Here is a 20,482-nt window from a genome sequence, read left to right as displayed (position 1 = left end):
TTCCAGGTATAAAATCTAATTATTGGAGGTGTGCCTTGAATTTGTTATTGTGTGCCCCCCCACTTCCCCCCCACACCACTACAGCATGGAAAATAAATCTGGGGAATGAGGTACTCCTTTGATCTCTGATTTCCCCCAACTTTTTCCCCAGACAGTCCCTCCACACCCCATGCTCACACCCTGCTTTCCCTGAGCACATGGAAGAGGAGCATAGTACCCATGCATTTAGTTTATCTGGAATTGCTGCATGTTAATTTTTTTTTTTTTTGAAACAGCTGCAAGTTTTAGTACAGGTACTACTTAAACACACTTTTGAACAGCACTTTGACACCTGCTTATCTGTAGTACATACGCATGATATTATTCCAAAGCCAAAAGCTTATGATTTACCACATAGGTCATTGAGCTGGGCCTCACCGCAGTCAACAGTGTTTCAAGCCATCGTGATCCCATATCTCAGCATTGCTCAGTACATGTGTGTATTCCAGATACTGCCCTCCCCCAAAGAAGCCATGTGCTAATTAGCCCCCGCTCATGATTGGAACTGGTGTCACAAATCCTAGGATTCTACAAAAATGTATATGCAGATGAGGTGCAGGGCAATCTGGTCCAGCTTCATCTCATGAAGAGCAGGGCCACACTAATTACATGTGACAGGTGAAGAGGGAGGGAAACAGAGGGATTTGGGGTGAACTATCTGGGCCCCTGTTTTGTAATGGTTGCCAGACATTTAATGCTGGTGAAGAAACAGGAATCATCGGAAGTGGGGAAAAAAGCACAGCTCATCTCTGGGAATTAAAAGAAAATCAAAATGTATTCCTTGGAGAGGATCATCATGACTAAAAATTCTGTAGTGAGGGGGGTTGTGCTAAATGAGCACTACCATGTTTTATACACATGGGCTGCACTAACCTGTTCTCATAGTAGGTTGCCATCAGCATGTTTGCCCAATGAGGGCTATGTGTTTTATAATCATGCTCAGCACTGGCTGCCTTTAATCAACTTCATATTTGAGTAAATATGGTAGATACCGTCTCAAACAATACTTTTACAAAACAGGAAAATTATAAGTCAATTCTTCTTTTATTATGTGAAATATTATCATTCTGATTCAAATAGGCACAGTTTTAGTACACTTGGTCTCTGAAACTATGGCTCTGCCCTTAATACTTTAAGTATCGTCAAATATGGAGCTATATCATAGGAACAAAGGATATTGCTTCTGTTATCACGTACAACAGTACAACATAGACACCATGGACCAATATGAGCTAGAGACAAAATTCCCAGAGGAAAAACCATGCATATGCTGTATATGATAATGGAACTTGCATATCTTACTCTGAACAATAGCTTGATAACTTCCGAAAATGATCTGGAATTTTTTCTGGGGTCTGAGTAGGCAATCTCCCAGAGAGGAAAACTCATGTAATAACTTCCTGTGTATCTGGTTACTCCCAATGTCAGATACTTTATAGTTGTTCATTGACAAGAACCAAAAATAGGTATCTGAAATACAGAATAGGCTATCATCTTTGTAACTTTTGGTTTTGGATAGTACCTGGAATACAAGGCCTTCTATCCAGATAGAATTCAGTGGTTCAGCAGAGATAGGGCCTCATTCATTGAAACACAAATACAGAATTTCAATTGCAACTGCAATATGGAGTCCTGACTCAGTGTTCCTTCCTCTTCTCTGACAAGCGTAAATCTTGTAGTTCTTCCCTGACAGGTTCATGAAGCACTTTCAGGAATTTTGGATGTGGGCCTTTTCTATACATCTTTAAATAAATCTCTCAGATAAGTCATTCATGATCTTTTTTGAGATACGCTACATGCATCCATTAGGGATACTGTCCAACTATACCTGAAGCATGTAATTAAAAAATGCTTGGAAAACACTCCACACTAAATAAAAGACAAAGAACACAACCCAGGGAAAACCATAATAGACATGAGCTCCATGTACAATGTACAGGACTGCATAAACTGATGCCTGAGGCATCAAGTCTTGGAGATGAAGCAACTGTTCCAAAGGGAGCATATAAGGAAGATCACAAAGCCCTCAGTATGTTGACAATACTTTGTTGTTGAGGCAGGATTTGGGCTGAAGAGCAGCACTCCAAAGGCAAAGTGAAAAGTTTGCATAAAGCGAGAAATAATATGATAAAAAGGTGGAATACCAGCATATTCCTCAGAGGGTAGGAGAATGGGATGTGAAGCGAAAGGATGGAAAAAAGGATTACAACAAGAGAGATTAATAGCATTTTTGGCTACAGTTCTGAGTGAATAGGGAAATGACAAAGGGAATCTATTCTTCTGTCCAACCAACAAAACCAGTCAAGAACAATCAATAAATGTAATGAGCAAGTAACCTGTGGAAATGGGCTTATCTTAGTTTCTTCTAAAAATGTAGACTCCAAAGAAAGTACTATAGGAGTTAGGCAGATTCTCCTGAAAGTATTTAAAAAGAGTGTCAGAGGAGAGTCAGTTGGCCATTTGATATGTATACCTCAGCTCTTCCTGCCACTGATCCTGAAATAACTCTAGAAGAATATTCCTACAGAAACTTAATATAAATGCCCACCTAGGCCATATGCCAATAAAATGCATTAGCAATTCACAAAGCACATAAATAATACTGCAATTTAATGTTGTAGGAGCATCTGAAAAATACATAATTATTGCATGCTGTAACAGGGAACTCCTTTCCCTCTTACTAGTAAGGCCAGAGAGGGTAGACAATCTAAGGCAGCAGCATAGGTGGGATGAACCTGGCACAAATGAAGGTAGCAATGACTAAGCAGCCACACCTGGCCACAGCACGTGATGGAAGTAGGCAGGCTTAGAGGGATTGAAACCCAGACAAGGGGATGACCTAATCAGCGACCTAATGACTGAAGGGAAGCTGGGAGACAGTGACCATGAGCTGATCACCATCTGCCATAAAGCTGGCAAGTCAGTCAGCAATACAGAAGCCCTCGGCTTCAGGAAAGCTGACTTTGACAAGCTCAGGAGGCTTGTCACTGAGCCCCTAAAGGGCCACAACCCAAAGGAGAGGGGAGTTCAGTATGAGTGGCTGCTCTTCAAGGGAGCAATCCTGGATGCGCAAGCAAAGTCTATCCCGTCTTGGAGGAAAGGCAGCAAAAATGCACAGCAGCCCCCTTGGCTCTCCAGGGAACTGGCAGACCTCTTGCATCTTAAAAGGAAGACCCACAAAGGATGGAGGACTGGAACTACCACCAAGGAGGAATACTCTGCTCTGAACCAGACCTGCAGACAGCAAACCAGGAAAGCCAAGGCTGCGATGGAACTCCAGCTACCTAAAAATATCAAGGACAATAAAAAGTCCTTTTTTAAATATGTGGGGAGCCAGAAGAGAAGCAAGGGCAACATTGGACCCCTGCTAAACCAGAAGGGACAACTGACAACTGATGCCCAGGAAAAAGCAAACTTGCTAAATGGGTACTTTGCGTCACTTTTTCATCAGACCCATGGGACAACCCTGCCCACTGCAGGACAGGGAGGCCCAGGTGAGGGAGATTCTTTAGCATCCATCAAAGCTGACCTTGTGAAGGAACACCTTGAAAGGCTGGATACCTTCAAGTCAGCCAGCCCTGATGGTTTACACACAATGGTACTCAAAGAGCTGGCAGACATCATAGCTCAGCCCCTGGCACAGATCCTTGAGAACTCCTGGTGCTCTGGTGAAGTGCCCAATGATTGAAAGAAGGCCATTGTGGTGCCTATCTTCAAAAAAGGAAGGAAAGTGGATCCAGAAAACTACAGACCCATCAGCCTGACCTCTATCCTGGGGAAGGTCTTGAAAAAGATTATCAAAGAGGCCATCCTATACAGGCTAGCTGACAGCAATATCCTGAGGGATACCCAGCATGGGTTTGTTGCGGCTAGGTCTTGCTTGACCAATCTCATTTCCTTTTACGACCAGGTGACCTATCACCTAGACCAGGGGGAAGAGATTGATGTCATACATCTTGACTTCAACAAAGCCTTCAAGCTGGTATCCCATGATCACCTCTTGGCAAAACTGCCTAACTGTGGCTTCGACCTCACTGTGATCTTCTGGCTGGGGAACTGGCTCTGCAGCAGGACCCAGAGGGTGGTGGTTGCCGAAAGTCAATCTTCATGGTGCCCTGTGACCAGTGGGGTCCCTCAGGGCTCTGTCCTAAGGCCTTTACTTTTTAACATCTTCATCAACAATATAGACAGTGTCAGAACCGGGCTGGCTAAGTGCACCGACGACACCAAACTCTGGGGTAAAGCATCCACACCTGAGGACAGGAGGGTGATCCAGACAGATGTTGACAGGCTCAGGAAATAGGTGGATGAGAACCTGATGGTGTTTAACACCGAAAAATGCAAGGTTCTTCACCTTGGGAAGAGAAACAAGCAGCATCTGTATAGGCTCGGCAGTGCTATGCTGCCCATCACTACAGATGAAAGGGACTTGGGGGTCATGATTAACTACAAGATGAACACGAGCCTTTAATGTGATGCTGCAGCTAGTAAAGCAAGCAAAACACTGGCTTGCATCCATAGATGCTTCTCAAGTAAATCCCAGGATATCATTTTCCCATTGTACTTGGCCTTGGTGAGGCCACAGCTGGAGTACTGCATTCAGTTTTGGGCTCCACAATTCAAAAAGAATGTGGAGAAGCTTAAGAGAGTACAGAGGAGAGCCACACACATGATCAGAGGTCAGGATAACAGACCTTATGATGAGAGGCTGAGAGCCATGGGACTCTTCAGCCTGGAAAAGTGCAGGTACAATCTGGTGTCCACCTATAAGTTTATTAGGGGTGTTCACCAGGATCTGGGGGAACATCTGTTCACCAGAGCGCCCCAAGGGATGACAAAATCAAATGGTCACAAACTCCTTTGCAACAGTTTCAAGCTGGACATAAGGAAGAACTTCTTTACTGTCCAAGCCCCCATGGTCTGGAATAGACTGCTGCCAGAGGCACTTTAAATGCCTTCAAGACAGTTTTGGATGTTTTATCTTACTGGGATCCTATGATCCCTGCTGACTTCCTGCCGCCGGGCAGGGGACTGGACTTGATGATCCTGCAGGGTCCCTTCCAGCCCAATGTCTATGATATCTAAGGCTAGACCAAGGCAGACAATGGGGAGAAGAGTGGTCTATGCACAGGCTGTGGATGGAAATGGAAATGTGAGCTACGCAAGGGAACTGGGAGAGGGAGCCCCAGGACAGTATGGCCTGTGGGCTGCTTTGACAAAGGGGAGAACTTTGTATTCCATTTCTGAAGCAGACAGCTTGTGCCTTGTGGTTTATTGTTAGATTTGTTTTGGGCTTGTGAACTGGAGGAACAAATCATGGCTACAGGGGAAGAGGAAGCCACAAATAGGAAGCCAGGGTTGCCCTCCCCATTTGTTTTGACATAGGAGCTAAAGGAAAAATCCCAAGCTGAGGGGGAGACCCTAGCTCTCAGAGATGGAACTAAAAGAGGCATAGGTTGGCCAACTGAGGCCAGGTCTAAAGCCCAGAAGCTGAGGTCCTTACTAGTGGGCCTAGGCAGGTGTGGCCAGAAAGAAAAAAGGGCCTAGGGCTTTGACAGTGGAACTGCAACAAGCCCTTAGAAAACCTTTGGGGACAGCCCTGTGAAGGGGGGAATCCCTGCATGGGTGTGCACGGGACACGAATAAGGTGATGAGTCTGATGCAGATGTCTAGGTAGCCTGAGCAAGTACCGACTATCCTACAAATTCCTTCCACCTGTCAATATCCAGTAACATCAAAATTCATGGTAGGCAAGTAATAGAGGCATAGGAGGCCAGGAGAGGGTAGTAGCTGAGCAGCGTGGGCTTGACAGACAGGTTGCACATGCCCCACATAAATGAACTTATTTAACAGTAGGACCTAAATCATACCTACTTTCACTTTATCAAAAGAATACTGCAAATTCCCCTTCCCTTCCATTCAATCTAAAGATAAAGGTATTGCTTGCACTGTGGTAATGCCAAACATACCAATCATGATCAAGGCACCATTGTGCTGGACACTATATATAACACATAGAAGCAAGCATGATGCCTGGTCTTGAATAGTTAACTATCTCACTTGAAAAAAGTTGCAACAAGTGAATGTAACAGAAGAGAGGAAAAAGAACAAATGTAACTAAAATAGGAGCATACCATGATACAAGTTGCAGTATTTTATGTTTTCAATCCATTTAATTTCTTTAAAAAATCAAATCTGCTTTCTGTAACTACTGCAATCTCTAACCATCGAGTGGCCAATTTCCTGAAGATGTCAGAGCAAGGTAGCTTGAAAAGAGTGATTCTAAGTAATTGATTAAGGGAGGGCATAATGTGTGAGAAGCAAGAAGGATGAAATCATAGAAACAACTGTGGAAGAAGCAGGTAAGTATTTCAGTCTGGTATCAGTGAAAGTAGAGGCTGAAGTATATGACACATTAAGAACATATACTTGAAGGGCACCAGAAATATAATAAGCTCTTGAAATGGAGGGCAACAAGTTTATATCTGATAACGTGGAAAAATGGGGAAAAAGGAGGTATTCCAAAGATGGTGAACGTGGTCAGAATGATGCACCTAAAAAGATTTTTCATGCTTTATTTTGAAATATTTGTCCAGGAAAATGGAAGAAATGAAAGAAAAGAAGAGAACTAACCTGTAGTCCATACAGCTACAGGACACTTTGATAAGTAACCTAGAGAAAGTTATGGAGAAAGATCATGTTAGAGATGAGATCAAATATTTGTGAGTTTGCAGAAGGAGGGATTTATGATGACAAAGAAAAGGAGAAAAAAAGCTGATGGAGAGAATGTATTTATAAAAATAGAGGGAGAGAGTAAAGTAAAATGAGAGCAAAAGAGAATTCATAGACACTGATAGACTGAAGTCCCCAAAAGTGGTGGTTGAAAACAACTGGAAGTGGTGCAGGTGAGGTTCGAGGGAACCCAGAGAGTCAGATACATTAATGAGAAAAATAGAGATGGTAAGAGGCCTTGGTCAAATGTGGGCCAAAAGAGAGAGAAGGAAATGGGATAAATATATGTAGGTAAAAAGAAAAAGAGAGGAATAGTAATATAATGGAAAAAGAATGAAGTATGGCTGGTAAAAGAAGTATGTAAGAGCAGAAATGTCAGCAAGATGAATATGAACGAATGACAGGTGAGAAGGAGAAACTAAGTGGCAATGGATACTTCTACACTAAACAATTAAGGCCAAATTAGACTGTTTCTGGTCATTTAGACCATCTGATCATACTTGCTTCTGACAATTTGGAGCCACCTCAGACTAGTTCACTCTGCGTTCAGTATGCCCAGTGAGACAGACAAAAGAAATACTGTGCAATGGCTGGACAGGGTCAAAGGGAAGGCAGAATGCTGAGAGCCAAATGAGAGGTGTGGAACTGATAAGCTGAGCATCAATAATGCAATAAATCAATTAGTAAACAGGGCACTAAAGCAATTCAGGAGATGATCTTACAAGAAAGTAACAAGTTTTGGATTAATGAGCAAGTCAATAGGGTGGATGAAGCAGATAGTTGGCTTGGCCAATGACAGGTGCAGATTAGCAGTTGGACAACTGATGCTCAATGACAAATGCATTAGGAACATAAGCAAAGAAGTTCAGAAACAGTCAAACTGTGGTGAGATTGTTAGGGGCCAATATCAATTTACCATCATGCCTTTTGTGGTCATGTATGTAGGACCAATGACCTCTCAAAGGATTACGGAGCATAGCACTGGATATGTAGACAACATAATCATCTTCAATCTAGACTGGGAAAGCCATAAGGGATATTCTGATAAGGTGATCACTGAATTACAAAGGGCAGATTTCACTATAAATTAGAAGTAATATGCTAAGGCATGAAATAACTGGGCATCTTAGATATGTAACAAGATATGGAAAGATCAAATCAAAGAAATTTAGGTTGAAATAGTTTTAATACCTCTAATGCCTAAACCTAAGGGAGCAGGGAAGGAGAAAAAAATATGGGCACAACAGATTACTGTCATGCACCAAATTTTGCACTAAAATGGCCTGTCTAGTATGGCTCAAAATAATGACCCACAGAAAGACTGCAGTCTAGTCTCCGGAGTGTGATAAGGGTTTAATGTACCACAGTTAAGAATGCACAGGTTTGAAAAGTCCAGATTTTACTGTACCATTTATCATACAAATAAATACCTCAGAAGTGCATTTAAGTCAAGTGAAACCTGTATAGTAGAAACCTGATTACAAAGGAATCTCTGCCTGAAACTCTTATAAAAGAAGCCTTAATTAGGGGTTCAAAGTTGAACATTCTGGGATGTTTGTGTTTAGAATGTGTGATTTCGTTTTCCTTGGTACACCAATAAATAATCTTTGTGAACTATCTCTACAGTGCTCTGCTAGTCTCTTCTCCACTAACTGCATTCCCTTATGCCAAAGTGAGATAACAAATGGTTAATACTTGAAAAACAAATAAACTAACAAAAACAACTGGTGTACCAATGGTATCTACTACCAATTTTATCTACTTCTACAATATATGGATTTTCAATACACAAAAACGTACAGGATTTACATATTCTTGGATCTTAGATTCTTGAATAATGCAATTCAAAGGCATAATTGATGTACAATTACACATAAATCTGTAGTTGATATTTCATTTAAACCCATTTCCAATACATTTGCCTCATCAAGACTGTATTTGAAATAAATTAATCTCTACTTTAAAAAAGATACACCTCACTAAAAAACACTGCTGAAGATACCTCAAGATGAAGTGTTCCTACTTTTAAGAAACTATCAATTTTAAGTTAATTACCTTCTTCCAAATTTTATTGTATTATTGTTCTGATAATACAGATAGAAGATTCCTTAACTAGAAATTTCTAACTAGATGACTTTTTTGCAGAAGTCAGTTTATGACAGCATATTGATTAACCAACTGTCAAGTTCTACATAATGAAGATCCTGAAGTACAGAAATTTAGAATATTAGCATATACCTTTTTAAATAAAAAAACTCTAAATAGAATATTAAAATGCACTTTAAATAAAAGAAAGTTCCCTATTAACTACACTTTTTTTCAATCCAAATTAATTAGAATCACAGTTAATATATTCTTTTTGGAATATAATATCTAATTCAACCTACATCAAAAATTAATTTATCAGTTTTTTTCAGGGATTTGGTATGTGTTTGACAAAAATATTATCCTCTTTGCAAACACATTTGGTTAAATAATCATTTTCAAAATGACTTTGACCACATTATTGAAAATGACTAATCAACTATTATAACAACAATTTAAAAGGTCTTGAAAGACAAATACTGGATACAGGTTTATCAGCAATGAGGCAAAAATTAATAGGCTTAGCTATGACATAAACAATCTTCTCTGAATCGATTTTCAAGTAATTCCAAAGAAAATATGAATAGTGCAGTTTCAAATATCCTGCTAAATTAAAAAGCATGCTACAAAACATAAAAGCAAACTCTTTTTTAAAATAGTCACAGTCGATAGTAGAACTAATTGAAAACCTATAAATTTAGTACAGTGCAGCGTGTAGTCTCTATCTTACTCTGCCTATACATCAATAGGTCATTCTCAGTTAATTAAGCGAAGGCGTAATCAGCTTAATTTATGTAGTTCAGGGCAGTTAATGATATCTTAGTACAGTACCTGACGTTTGGCCTGCCCATATAACTTGCTGGATGTGCCCAGTTCATTCTGCAGCTGTCCAAGTTTAACTCTCCATTTTTCTAGCTCAGATTTCATTTTACACTGCTCAGTCTGAAGCTGGTAAATCAAATGTTCCCAAGCTTGGAGCTGAAAAGAAAGAAAAATTAAATTAACAAGTTAACAAAACAATGATGTCAGCCCTTCACTTATATTGTATATATGACACAAAAAAAAATCAAGAAGCTGTACCATATATTATCACCAATTTCCAGATGAACTACTGATATCAGTATTTTTTTAAATGTAGTACTACACACAAAGAAATAATGCTAGACTGAATGCCAGACTGGAGGACTGCAAAACACACAGTAGTTTTCCCATAGTAACATAATGACATGTGGCCACAAAAAAGTAAGAATTTTGTAAGTAAGAAAAATGGCATCCAGTTACAAATTAGGCTTTGTTTCAATACCATATGTTGTTTGGTACCTCAGCCAGTAGACTGTCTTTTTTCTGTGTCAGAGAAAATGTTTCCTTCTGCTGTCTCTGTAGCTCTTCTTCTCTTTTCTGAAGCTGCAAGTTTACACACAAAGACAAACCACAATGTCAACCAATTGGACCTCACTTAAGGAACCTAGGAGATCGATTTGTAAAGCAAAGGATGAACAGGACCCCATTTCTGAAGTACGTTGCTCAAACTGCTCTTTCATTAAAAGATGCTCTCTCTTATTGATTTTGGCTTAAGTAATGAGAAAGCTTATCCAAAAATCTTTAGCATTTGGGCTCAAGTTAAGGAAATCAATAGAGTCATTTCCCATTTGAACTGCATATGTGAGTTTTATGTACGAGAGACAAGACAAAGCCCAAATCGGATAAATCGATAACATTGTCAATAGAACATGAAGCTGACAAATGGCGTTTTTAAGCAATTAAAGTGAGCTGTAAACATTCAGAGGCTAATCAATTACAATGTTTTGCTATTAACAGTTTTTAATTTATACAAACCTTTTATTGGGAACTGAATCCTGGGAAATAGAGAGAACTGAGCATTCATCCCGCTACTGTTAAAAGATTACAATAACATTTTTTCTTGCATAAATATACACTTTCCTCTGCGTTCATTAGAATAAAAAATATTAACTACTCAACTAATTCCTATATTATCTACATACATAATATAGACAATGAGCCGTAAATCAGTCCCATGTTGTGTTCTTCCATCCCAATCCAGGAGGCAAGGCTACAAGTAGTATAAATCCAACTTGTAGACCAAGACACTGGCACCTCCGCTCTTTCAAGGGACACTAAAAATCCCAGTGCAGTTATTAAAGTTTAAGATGTTGTTTGGGAAGATAAAGACTAGGGCACATCAGATATCTGTTAATTCAGCATATCTTTTGTGTAGCTTTTACTACTATAGTCCAAAGGAGGCTTGGCCACACTTTAAAACTGTCCTCTCCCAAAAAAAGCTGAACAGGGCATTGATTCCCACATATTGCCTTCCCCCTTGTACCCCTTCAATCAAATCATGAACCTAACTCTGTATGCAATTAAGTAAAGCCACCTCCTCATAAATTAAGTCAACTTCTCCCTTGTTCTCAGCACACTGCTTCAGCTGGCAGTACACCAGATCAGGATATTAGAATCAGATGTACCCCCAATGTTAGGCCTGGCTACTTATACAGCTACACTAAGAGTGACTGGAAGGGAGGATTTTGTTCGTGGTCAGCTTTTCCTGGATAGTTATACAGCAGCCACAATCTGGTCAGTATATAGTCAGTAAATATGCTGTTAGGATATCAATGAAAGTATTCTTGCATAGATGTGGATCTATTTTTATTTTGGACTTTTACTGTAGGAATATCAGTTGTTATTTGTCAATCTACTTGTAGCCTTGCCTCCTGGATTGGGATGGAAGAATATAATGTGGGACTGATTTATGGCTCATTGTCTATATTGTTCATGTAGATAAGATCTGATCAGATGGGTGGCAAATTGGCTTGACAGTCGCACCCAGAGAGTGGTGGTGCATGGGTTGTTTTCGACCTGGAGGGATGTGGGCAGTGGAGTCCCCCAGGGCTTGGTCCTGGGGCCTGTACTGTTCAATATCTTTATCAATGATCTGGATGTGGGTGTGGAATGCATACTGTCCAAATTCACTGAGTTGTGGGGCGAGGTGGGCACACTGGAGGGGAGGGACAAAATCCAGATAGATCTAGACAAATTACAGAGGCAGGCGGATGAACATGAGCCGCCAATGGGAGGAAGTGGTTTTGTTCCTATGGATAGCTTAGCCCACTTCTCAATGTCTAAATACCTATAAAACGCTGCAGTCAAGCATATCTGTGTCTCAAACAATGACTTTTTCTGATTTTTCATTGGCTAACTTCTGTATTAAAACAGGTGAAAGAAAGCTGGATTATGCAATACGCTTTTCATCCAACTGCAAAAGTAGGTGTAATCTCTTGACCAGCTGACTGCAATTCATTTTATAACATATTCTGGAAGGCAAAGTATTATTTCAGAGGTAAACTGAAACGACAACTGTATCTTCAAAACTCCCAAAGACAGGAAAAGTTGTTGAAAACTAGACCAGTAGGAAAGGGGTGATCACGTTGGCCTTTACAGGACATGAAGCATGACATGACGAAGAACACAGATAAAGTTATACAAATTGCAAGTCAGCTGAGATGCTGACTTGCTTAAGTGTCCCATGAAGAATATTTTAGCCAGAGAAAAGTATTCCATAAAAGAAACCTGGATCCACTAAATTCAAAAGACCGCTCTGCTATACATTTTTAGATGAAAGATGTTGCTCATAATTTTTATATTTTAGACAGAAAAAAGTTAAAGGTCAAACTTAAAAAAGAAAAGTAAATCTTATTTGTCTCTTGACAGGTAACACAAGAATAGCACAAGTGTATAAGAATTTCAGGGAGTAAATGAAAACATTGAGTGATACTTGTCAGGTAGCTTTCCTGGCATAGAATTGGCAAACAATTAGAGAGGGAAATCATAGAAAACCAAACTGGATTAATTCATGGAATGGGAAGCCTGAATTAGGAAACAGTTTTTAAGATGCCTTTCATTTACTTTTTGTATAGCACCCAGCACAAGAGGCTCTTCATCCTGATCCATGACTGGGTATCCTAGCCACCTACCAGGAAAAATAAATAAATAAATACAAAGATGTGAAAAGGCTCCTTAGGTCTGCCTAGAGATGAGATACTAAGAAACAGATGCAAAGGGCTGAAACAGTTAGTAGCTGCGGACTAAATTTCAGGGCTATGTGATTTTATCCATATAAACTTAAAATTCCACAATAGAAAAAGTAAATGTCAAAATAAGATGAAAAAAGTGAAGCTCTTAATTCTCCATGATACCTTGGTTAGCATTCAGTCAACTTGTCAATGCCACTTTTTCTCCCTGGGTTCATAAGTGGGTAGGAAATAAGAGTGGTAAACAGTTAAGCATTGAAGGTGAGGAAAGGCTGGGAAGAAGGAGAAGGCATAAAAGGTGGAATGAGGTAGCTGAAAGGCAAAAAAAATATTTAGATGGAAAGAAAAAGGGCATTGATGGAGAGGGAGTGGGAAAGAAATATTAGTGGGAAGGGGTCTGAAAACAACAGGAAGAAAAGGGGAGAGCAGATAGGAGATAAAAATTAATGAGAGGACAAATTGTGGTATGCCTGTGCAGGAGTAGGAAAAGGACTAGCATTTAAGGGGAGAGAGAATAAAGTACAATAAAAGAGAGAAGGTGAAGCAGGCTGAAACTACTCCGAGACCACGTCTACATGAGACACTGACTGTGCAGTTGTTAATGCACAGTCATTTAGTATTTGTATACACAAGTACTAAATGACTGCACAGTAATTGGAGTTACTATGCAGTAGTGTCCCTGAACAGCTTCATGGTTACACTGACTCTGCAGTAGTTCACTACTACTGAACAGTAGTGTCACATCATGCCTCCTGCTACGCAATGCTACTGCGCAGTAGTAACGAGCTACTGCACAGTCAGCGTCTTGTGTAGACACCACCAGAATGTAGGTAAGAAGAGCATTCAACCCTTAAATGTGGGGATGGAACAGATCAGATGAGGATGTGAAAACCATGAGGGAAGAAGGAAGCAAACTCTTGAGACAAAACAACATAACCTGGCCTTAAGAAGCCATGAGATAGCAGGCTGAATTTTGCTGTTTTCCTGGTCAACTGAAGTTTTCATTTCCAAAACGGCTAATGAAAACTTCTCAATTGACCAAAAAAAAGAAAAATTCAGCTTGCTGTCTGCTACATACTTGGTTCAAGCCTAATTTGCATATTCACAGCTTAACTTTTTCCACAAATGACTTTTCCTGCCCAGGATAAACATACCATCTCAGTTCTCCTGTGAGATATGAAACAACTTTACAAAAAAGCAGCCAAATACAGTATCCTGCCTGCCATCAGAGACTTTTAAAAGCATGTTTCTGCCTTTGTTTGAGGCTAATTTTTACTCTTGCAGAACAACTTTTCCAACCAGGAGACCCATAACTTCATTCTGCTCTCCTGTACAATTTGAAGTTTTGTTTCTACCTGGAAGAAACTTTCCAAACTTTTACTTCTCCTTTACCTGAAGAAGGGCGTTTGAGCCTGAAACCTTGCAAATAAAAAAAAAAAATTGCAACTTTCTAACTGGTATAAAAAAAGATATCACCCTCTTCCTCAAGAGTTTTGGATGCCTGGTACTGTTTTTGTCTCATTTAATACCAGTAGGGGCTGCCAAATGTTATTTTTTAAATTATATTTTGGAGAGTTTAAAGCTTAGTGTAGATACCTCTTTTGTACTGTTAAATACAATTATTTCAAAAAACTTGGCTGCTTGCAACTTTTAGATACCGGTTTAGCAGCAAACTCAGTGTCATAGAGATTATATGATTGGACTTCAAGGATGTGAGTTAGCTGGCTTCAAAGCTATTATACAATAGTCTTTGCTGACCAGGTCACAATGCAGAGCTATCAAGTTATGGATGTGCACCTGCAGGCTTTTAAGAGCATGTATTCAAAATTAGAAATTCCATCTGGATCATTCCCTTAAAATATGAAATAATGTTACAGGTTTGGCTCAAATGAACAAAAGCAATGACATTCACAATTACAGAAATTCACAGTAATTCTTTGGCAGTTTTAAAGAATTTATTACTAGCCTACTATGAATACTAGTGCATGTAAACTTTTAAGATGTGTGCATGTTAGGGTAAATGATGGCTCAGATGCTTAAACAACTGGGTATGTTAAACATGCACAATGTTAACGCCATTGTGACTGTGACAAACACAGATGTATATCATCATATTTCATTCTCTGGTCTCATAAGCTGACATCCAATTCATGTCCAAGGAGGATCCAAGTACTGTTTTCCCCTTCATTCCCTGGTTCAGTGTTAGTTAGGGAATAGCTTATTCTCCACCACTGTAGCCTCCAGTAGTTATAGGATCCTGGGAATAATGCTTGTATTGTGATGTAAAATAGGCCCTACCAGACATTACATTTAAGATGCCATTAGCCAGTAGTAGCCCAACCACACATTCATTTAATGCAGTGATAAAACAGGGAATAAGACACACAGGCTGCTTGCAGACATTAAAAAAAAAAAAGCCAAATAGTGCTTTAAATTCAGTGCACTCCCACACTGAGCCCAGCACATGCCCTGGGTCACCTGACATTTGTATAGCTCAGGCATTTTAGTGGGGCTTTTTGGGTACTTTATCCAATAGTGCCAAAAAGCCCTACTGAGGGGCCCAATCTATTCAAATGCTGCAGAGCTGGGTCAAAGCAACATGCTGCTTCTTCTGGTAAAGTGCATTTTGTTTTTTAACACCTGCAAGCAGTCAGAATTATTGCACAAAAAAGTGCAACAATTTTGTGGCTGCTTCCCATAGTGAAATAAATTAAGCATGTGGCCAATGCATATCGTCTGACCAGACTGGGCTCCCAACCTAGGAATCACAGTGGAGCCTTGCAGGCCTTGGATGAGTTCTCATGCTTGGGAGTGTCTGTCAGCTGATCAGGGCTGCTAGACTTGGGAATGCATAGAGACCTTGGCTTCAAGCACTGGCAATATGAAGTGATTGGGAACCAATCCTCAGTCCCACAACTGGACCTCCTGCTGTGCAAATGTAGCATGGTAGAAGGTACGATTATTGGGATCGTGGATCAGATACCATCACACTTTTAAAGAAATGGCTGCCAAGTGACAATTGTCTCAGCATTCTCAGCAGTCTGCCTTGAAAGGAAGGGCTACTTAATACCAGGGTTCATTTAAACTTTTCCTTTATTGTGCTTACTTTCTTTGGAGGAAATTATAATACCATCCATAAGAAATAAATCATAAACTCTAAAACATTCATTTTAAGGTGTATATACGCTGCACATACAGGCATTCCCCATGCTGCTAGTTTGCAGCATCGGGGGCGGGGGGAAGGGTGTTCTTGACTGTGGGAGATCCTGGCATAAAAAAAACCCTACCCCCAAAAAAGCAAGGCGGCACACATAGTAGCAGCACATGCCACTGGAGCCTGGCCAGCAGAAGTCATGCTCCAGCTGCCGGCCAGGTTTCCTGCTGCAGAAATGCCACAGCTGCAGCTCCCCAAGGCCACCAGAACCCTAGGTAAGGCTGATGGGGCCACCAGAGTTGGTAATTTGATGGTAATTTGTACTGTAACATTACATCTATGCATCCAGTCTTATTATTATAACTCTAGCCATGAAAGATGCCACCCCTGATTTAAATCAAGCATCAAAAGCCTAAAGATGGACCAACAAATAAGCTTGAAAAGTGCTGCAGCTTGTCCTCCTAAAAAAACTGTAAAGATTATGGGTATTTTGATTAGAAGGCATCATTCAAAACTTCATCCTGTTCACCAGCCATGATTGGTCACCAGCCATGATGGGTCACCCAAAAAGTTCATTTGCTCAATCGTGAAATGGCCCTATGTATATTAAGGTTTTAAAGAGATTTTTGTAGTTTAAATACCAGATAAACTCATCCTCTTTTTAGACTGTGCATTTTTCAGGGACAGTTGCCTTCACAAGGAGCCTTTCAGTTTATTTTCTCATAACAGGTTCTCTGTTTGTTTATCAAATGATTTTCTGATTTGGAAACTTATTTCAAATGTGGGAGATCTGTGGGCACTGACACGTTTGAAAGTTTAATGGAACCCTTGAATTGCCTGTAAGATGTAATAATCATAGTTTCATAGTTTCTAGGGTCGGAAGGGACCTGAGTAGATCATCGAGTCCAACCCCCTGCCATGGCAGGAAGGAGTACTGGGGTCAAACGACCCCAGCAAGGTGTTCATCTAACCTCCTCTTAAAGACCCCCAAGGTAGGAGCCTGCACCACTTCTCTTGGAAGCTGGTTCCAGATCCTAGCCGCCCTGACCGTAAAGTAGCGCCTCCTGATATCTAGCTTAAATCCACCCTCTGCCAGCTTGTGACTGTTATTCCTGGTCACTCCTGGTAGTGCTCGGGGGAACAGGGACTCCCCCAGTGCCTGCTGGTCCCCTCTGACTAGTTTGTAACAGGCAACTAGATCCCCCCTCAGCCTTCTCTTGTGGAGGCTGAACAGGTTCAGGTCCCGTAGCCTTTTCTCATAGGGTCTGTCTCGCTGCCCCCTGATCATGAGAGTGTCCCTCCTCTGGACCCTCTCCATGTTGTCCACATCCTTCTTGACCTGCTTGAGATGCATCTGTGGATGCATGACAAGGTGCAGCTGGCCTTCCTGACTGCATCCCAACACTGCTGGCCCATGTTCATCTTGGAGTCAATGATGACACCAAGATCTTTTTCCACTTCTGTACTGACATGAAGGGAGTTCCCCAGCCTGTAGGTATGGTGCCGGTTGTTCCTCCCCAGGTGCATCACTTTGCAATTGTTGGTGTTGAATCCCATCCTATTCTTGTCCTCCCACCCTTGTAAGCTGTCTAGGTCTGATTGCAGCCTATTCCTCCCTTCTAGCGTGCCCACATCCCCCCACATCTTAGTGTCATTGGGAAATTTGAACAGGTGCTTTTTACCCCTTTGTCCAAGTCACTGATCAGTACCTTCTATTTTTTCCCCCAGAACAGAACCCTATTTACGAAAACATATCAGAGTCAGAGTTTAAAACGACATATTTTAGTCACATATTCACCCATAGGAGTTCTGCACTCCATTGTGGCCTATGCCTTTTACACAGTTCTTGTAATATCATCCTGCTCCCTCCTCCCTATATAGGAATCCAACCAGAAGCATGTGGATTCTGAACATTATCTGAATTAACCAGGCCAGTGTTATTTCATCTCTATGAGAAATTTCTGTCACCAGGGTATTCATGAGAAACCTCAAAGCTATCCAGAGATTTCCTCCCTTACTTCTGGGAGTCTCCCCCACCCCTTTCCCCCTTCACAATAATTTAATCAAGAATGCTCAGTCTGGGGACTCAGTATTTAAACCATCATCTAAATAGTAGGGAAGCCACCAGCATTGTAGGTAAACCATAGAGTAAATGAAGTGCTCCAGGACCGGCTACTCAGCTCCCATGGAGATTTAGAAGGGTTACATCTTTTTTTTCCTCTAATGGGAACTCTCAAAAATTCCCTCTGACCCAGTTTAGCCTGAAACACACTGGGGCTTTATCAATGGACCTACTAATTCATTCCCTCAGACTTTGCCAAAGAAAAGGTTTTCCTCTATTGTGGAGGTAAAGTGAAGAGGGTGTGGTACAAGTTTCTAGTCTACTTTCTTATGAGACTACATGTACCCATGGTTCTTCCTACATAACTTATGTTGTTTCTCTGACATTCCATGGAGACCATCTGAGCAGGGTTTTCTACAGACATCTGTTGCTGCTTTTCTGTATGTGCTGGCAAGATTTCTTTGATTCCTTTCGCTTTACTAAGCTGACTGGTAGCTCTGGCAGCTGTCCAGGAATTTTTGGCAGCTGGCCAAGAACAATCAGCTGAGTAGTAGTACTCGGAGGTGTCCTACAGCTCAGCTAGAGACCTCTTAGTCTCCTGTCTGCAGCAGATTTTTCAGAAGTAGCCAAGCCAAGTCTCCCTCGCAGCAACTCAGTGGCTTCTTTTAGTAATACAGCCAAAGAAAGGGAGATAAATTTGACCTTCCCCTTCCCCATACCAAGAAGTCTGGGGGGATCTAGTGGCGAAGGGGCTAAACAAGAGGGTTGGGTCAAGATTTTCCTGTGTTAGGTCTTATCAAGTTTTCCAAAATTGCTTTCAGATTTTTTTGAATTTCTTTGGCATCAGCCAATCCTTGCAAGGAATCATTAATTTCCTCAACCTCAGATAGCTCCTACTCTTACCTTTTAATCTTTCCCATATTCATTTTTCTTGTTGCAACATAAGATGGAGAGGCATATAGAGAGGCAGCTGATTATACAAGAAAGCCCAATGCTAATAAGCAGTTGATTAAAAAAACAGACTTTACTTCTGTTGTTTCAGCAATAAAAATAAGTAACAATAAGCTTCCAATCTTTCTATAAAATAGAAGAACAGGCATACTGATACGTATGCTATATTTTGTCTGTTATACCGTTAACAACTCGTAAGACCTAGGTGCAATAAGGGTATGCCAAGAATAAAACTCTAAACTTGTCTCATACCGCTTTTGTTTTGCAAGTTTAAAATAAGGTCTATTCTCATCTAATATGGGGTTCATTCTCCCCTAGTAAGTTTTAATGCTCTGAAAAAGAATATACTGTACTCCAACACGATTTTAATAGTGAGCGGTTTTCATTATAATGGAAGCTACTGTTTAAAAATATCTCCACTTTTTATTCCCTGTATTTTGAAAGGTACATTTTCTGCAGATTCAACACTAACAGCCTGTATCAAATTAATATTGTTTATATGCTGTATGTGAGAGTTCAAGCACTGCTTTAAATGCATAGAGTTTTCCACAAAAATGAGATTAGCAGTTTCAGCACTGCAATGTAGCAATATTATAAAATTATTACAGAAATCAATAACACTTTCATTTCCAGAACTAATCTGATGATAAGATCTTGTTTATAAAGATATTAAACAAATGCATTATTCACATTTTGTAATGATTTTCTAGAAAAAGGGCATTTTTTAATTATCATATGGAAGTAGTGTAATAAATGAGTGTAATTTTTATTAACAGAAGTTAATTTACATAAAACAAATGCTCATTGAATTATTGAGTATGATAATATCTACATGCCTAGTCCTGTTTGTCATATTTTGTGCCTTTTGGCGACATCAAAATTATAACAACCTGATTTATGCACTAAATTTAATGCATAATATGACAACATACCGATAGGTATGCCGTATAATGTATAATTTAAACACGATTGCTATATATTTCACCCATATTTTTGTGGCTTTACAATTTCTCATGCATCCAGAAATCTAGATTGTAATGCAGGTTGCCAGATATGAATGTCTGTTTGAATTAATGAATATTTTCATAAAAATACTCTATGAATGTTTTAAAAATCTTGTCATAACATTCACCCAACTTACACATGACAGCTAGCATGTGTTACTGCATTTTCATCTTAAATATTTGATGACTGCCTCTTTAAATCCAAGATTCATAACCCAAAGGGTTTCATTTTCTTACAGCATATGTAATTCAAGAGACATTTATTAGTATAGTCTTCATTTAATGCATCAACAAAATATTTTTCAGAAAAGCATTAGATGAACTCCCTGGTTTTCTAGACTCTTTTTGAAGGTTTTAATTATAATTGTATGTTTTCTTTGACAATATTTGTACATAGATCATTTGC

The 20,482-nt window shown here is 40.0% G+C and overlaps 1 protein-coding gene across 1 annotated transcript in view; it reads right to left on the bottom strand.

Annotated features, from left to right (window-relative positions):
• Positions 1 to 20,482, bottom strand: part of LOC149869367 (uncharacterized) — a 306,869-nt gene that overhangs the window by 159,506 nt on the left and 126,881 nt on the right. The window contains exons 3-4 of the mRNA XM_090040209.1: positions 10,177 to 10,260; positions 9,688 to 9,834 (exon numbers count right to left, since the gene is read on the bottom strand). Coding sequence (XP_089896335.1) covers positions 9,688 to 9,834; positions 10,177 to 10,260 — 231 coding nt within the window. The remainder of the gene's footprint in view (positions 1 to 9,687; positions 9,835 to 10,176; positions 10,261 to 20,482) is intronic.

Source organism: Crocodylus siamensis, chromosome 3 (genome assembly GCF_052110815.1).
Source record: "Crocodylus siamensis isolate JL-2025a chromosome 3, ASM5211081v1, whole genome shotgun sequence".
Lineage (NCBI taxonomy): Eukaryota > Metazoa > Chordata > Crocodylia > Crocodylidae > Crocodylus > Crocodylus siamensis.
The sequence above is the reverse complement of the archived record's forward strand: the minus strand, read 5'-3'. Positions and strand labels throughout refer to the sequence as shown.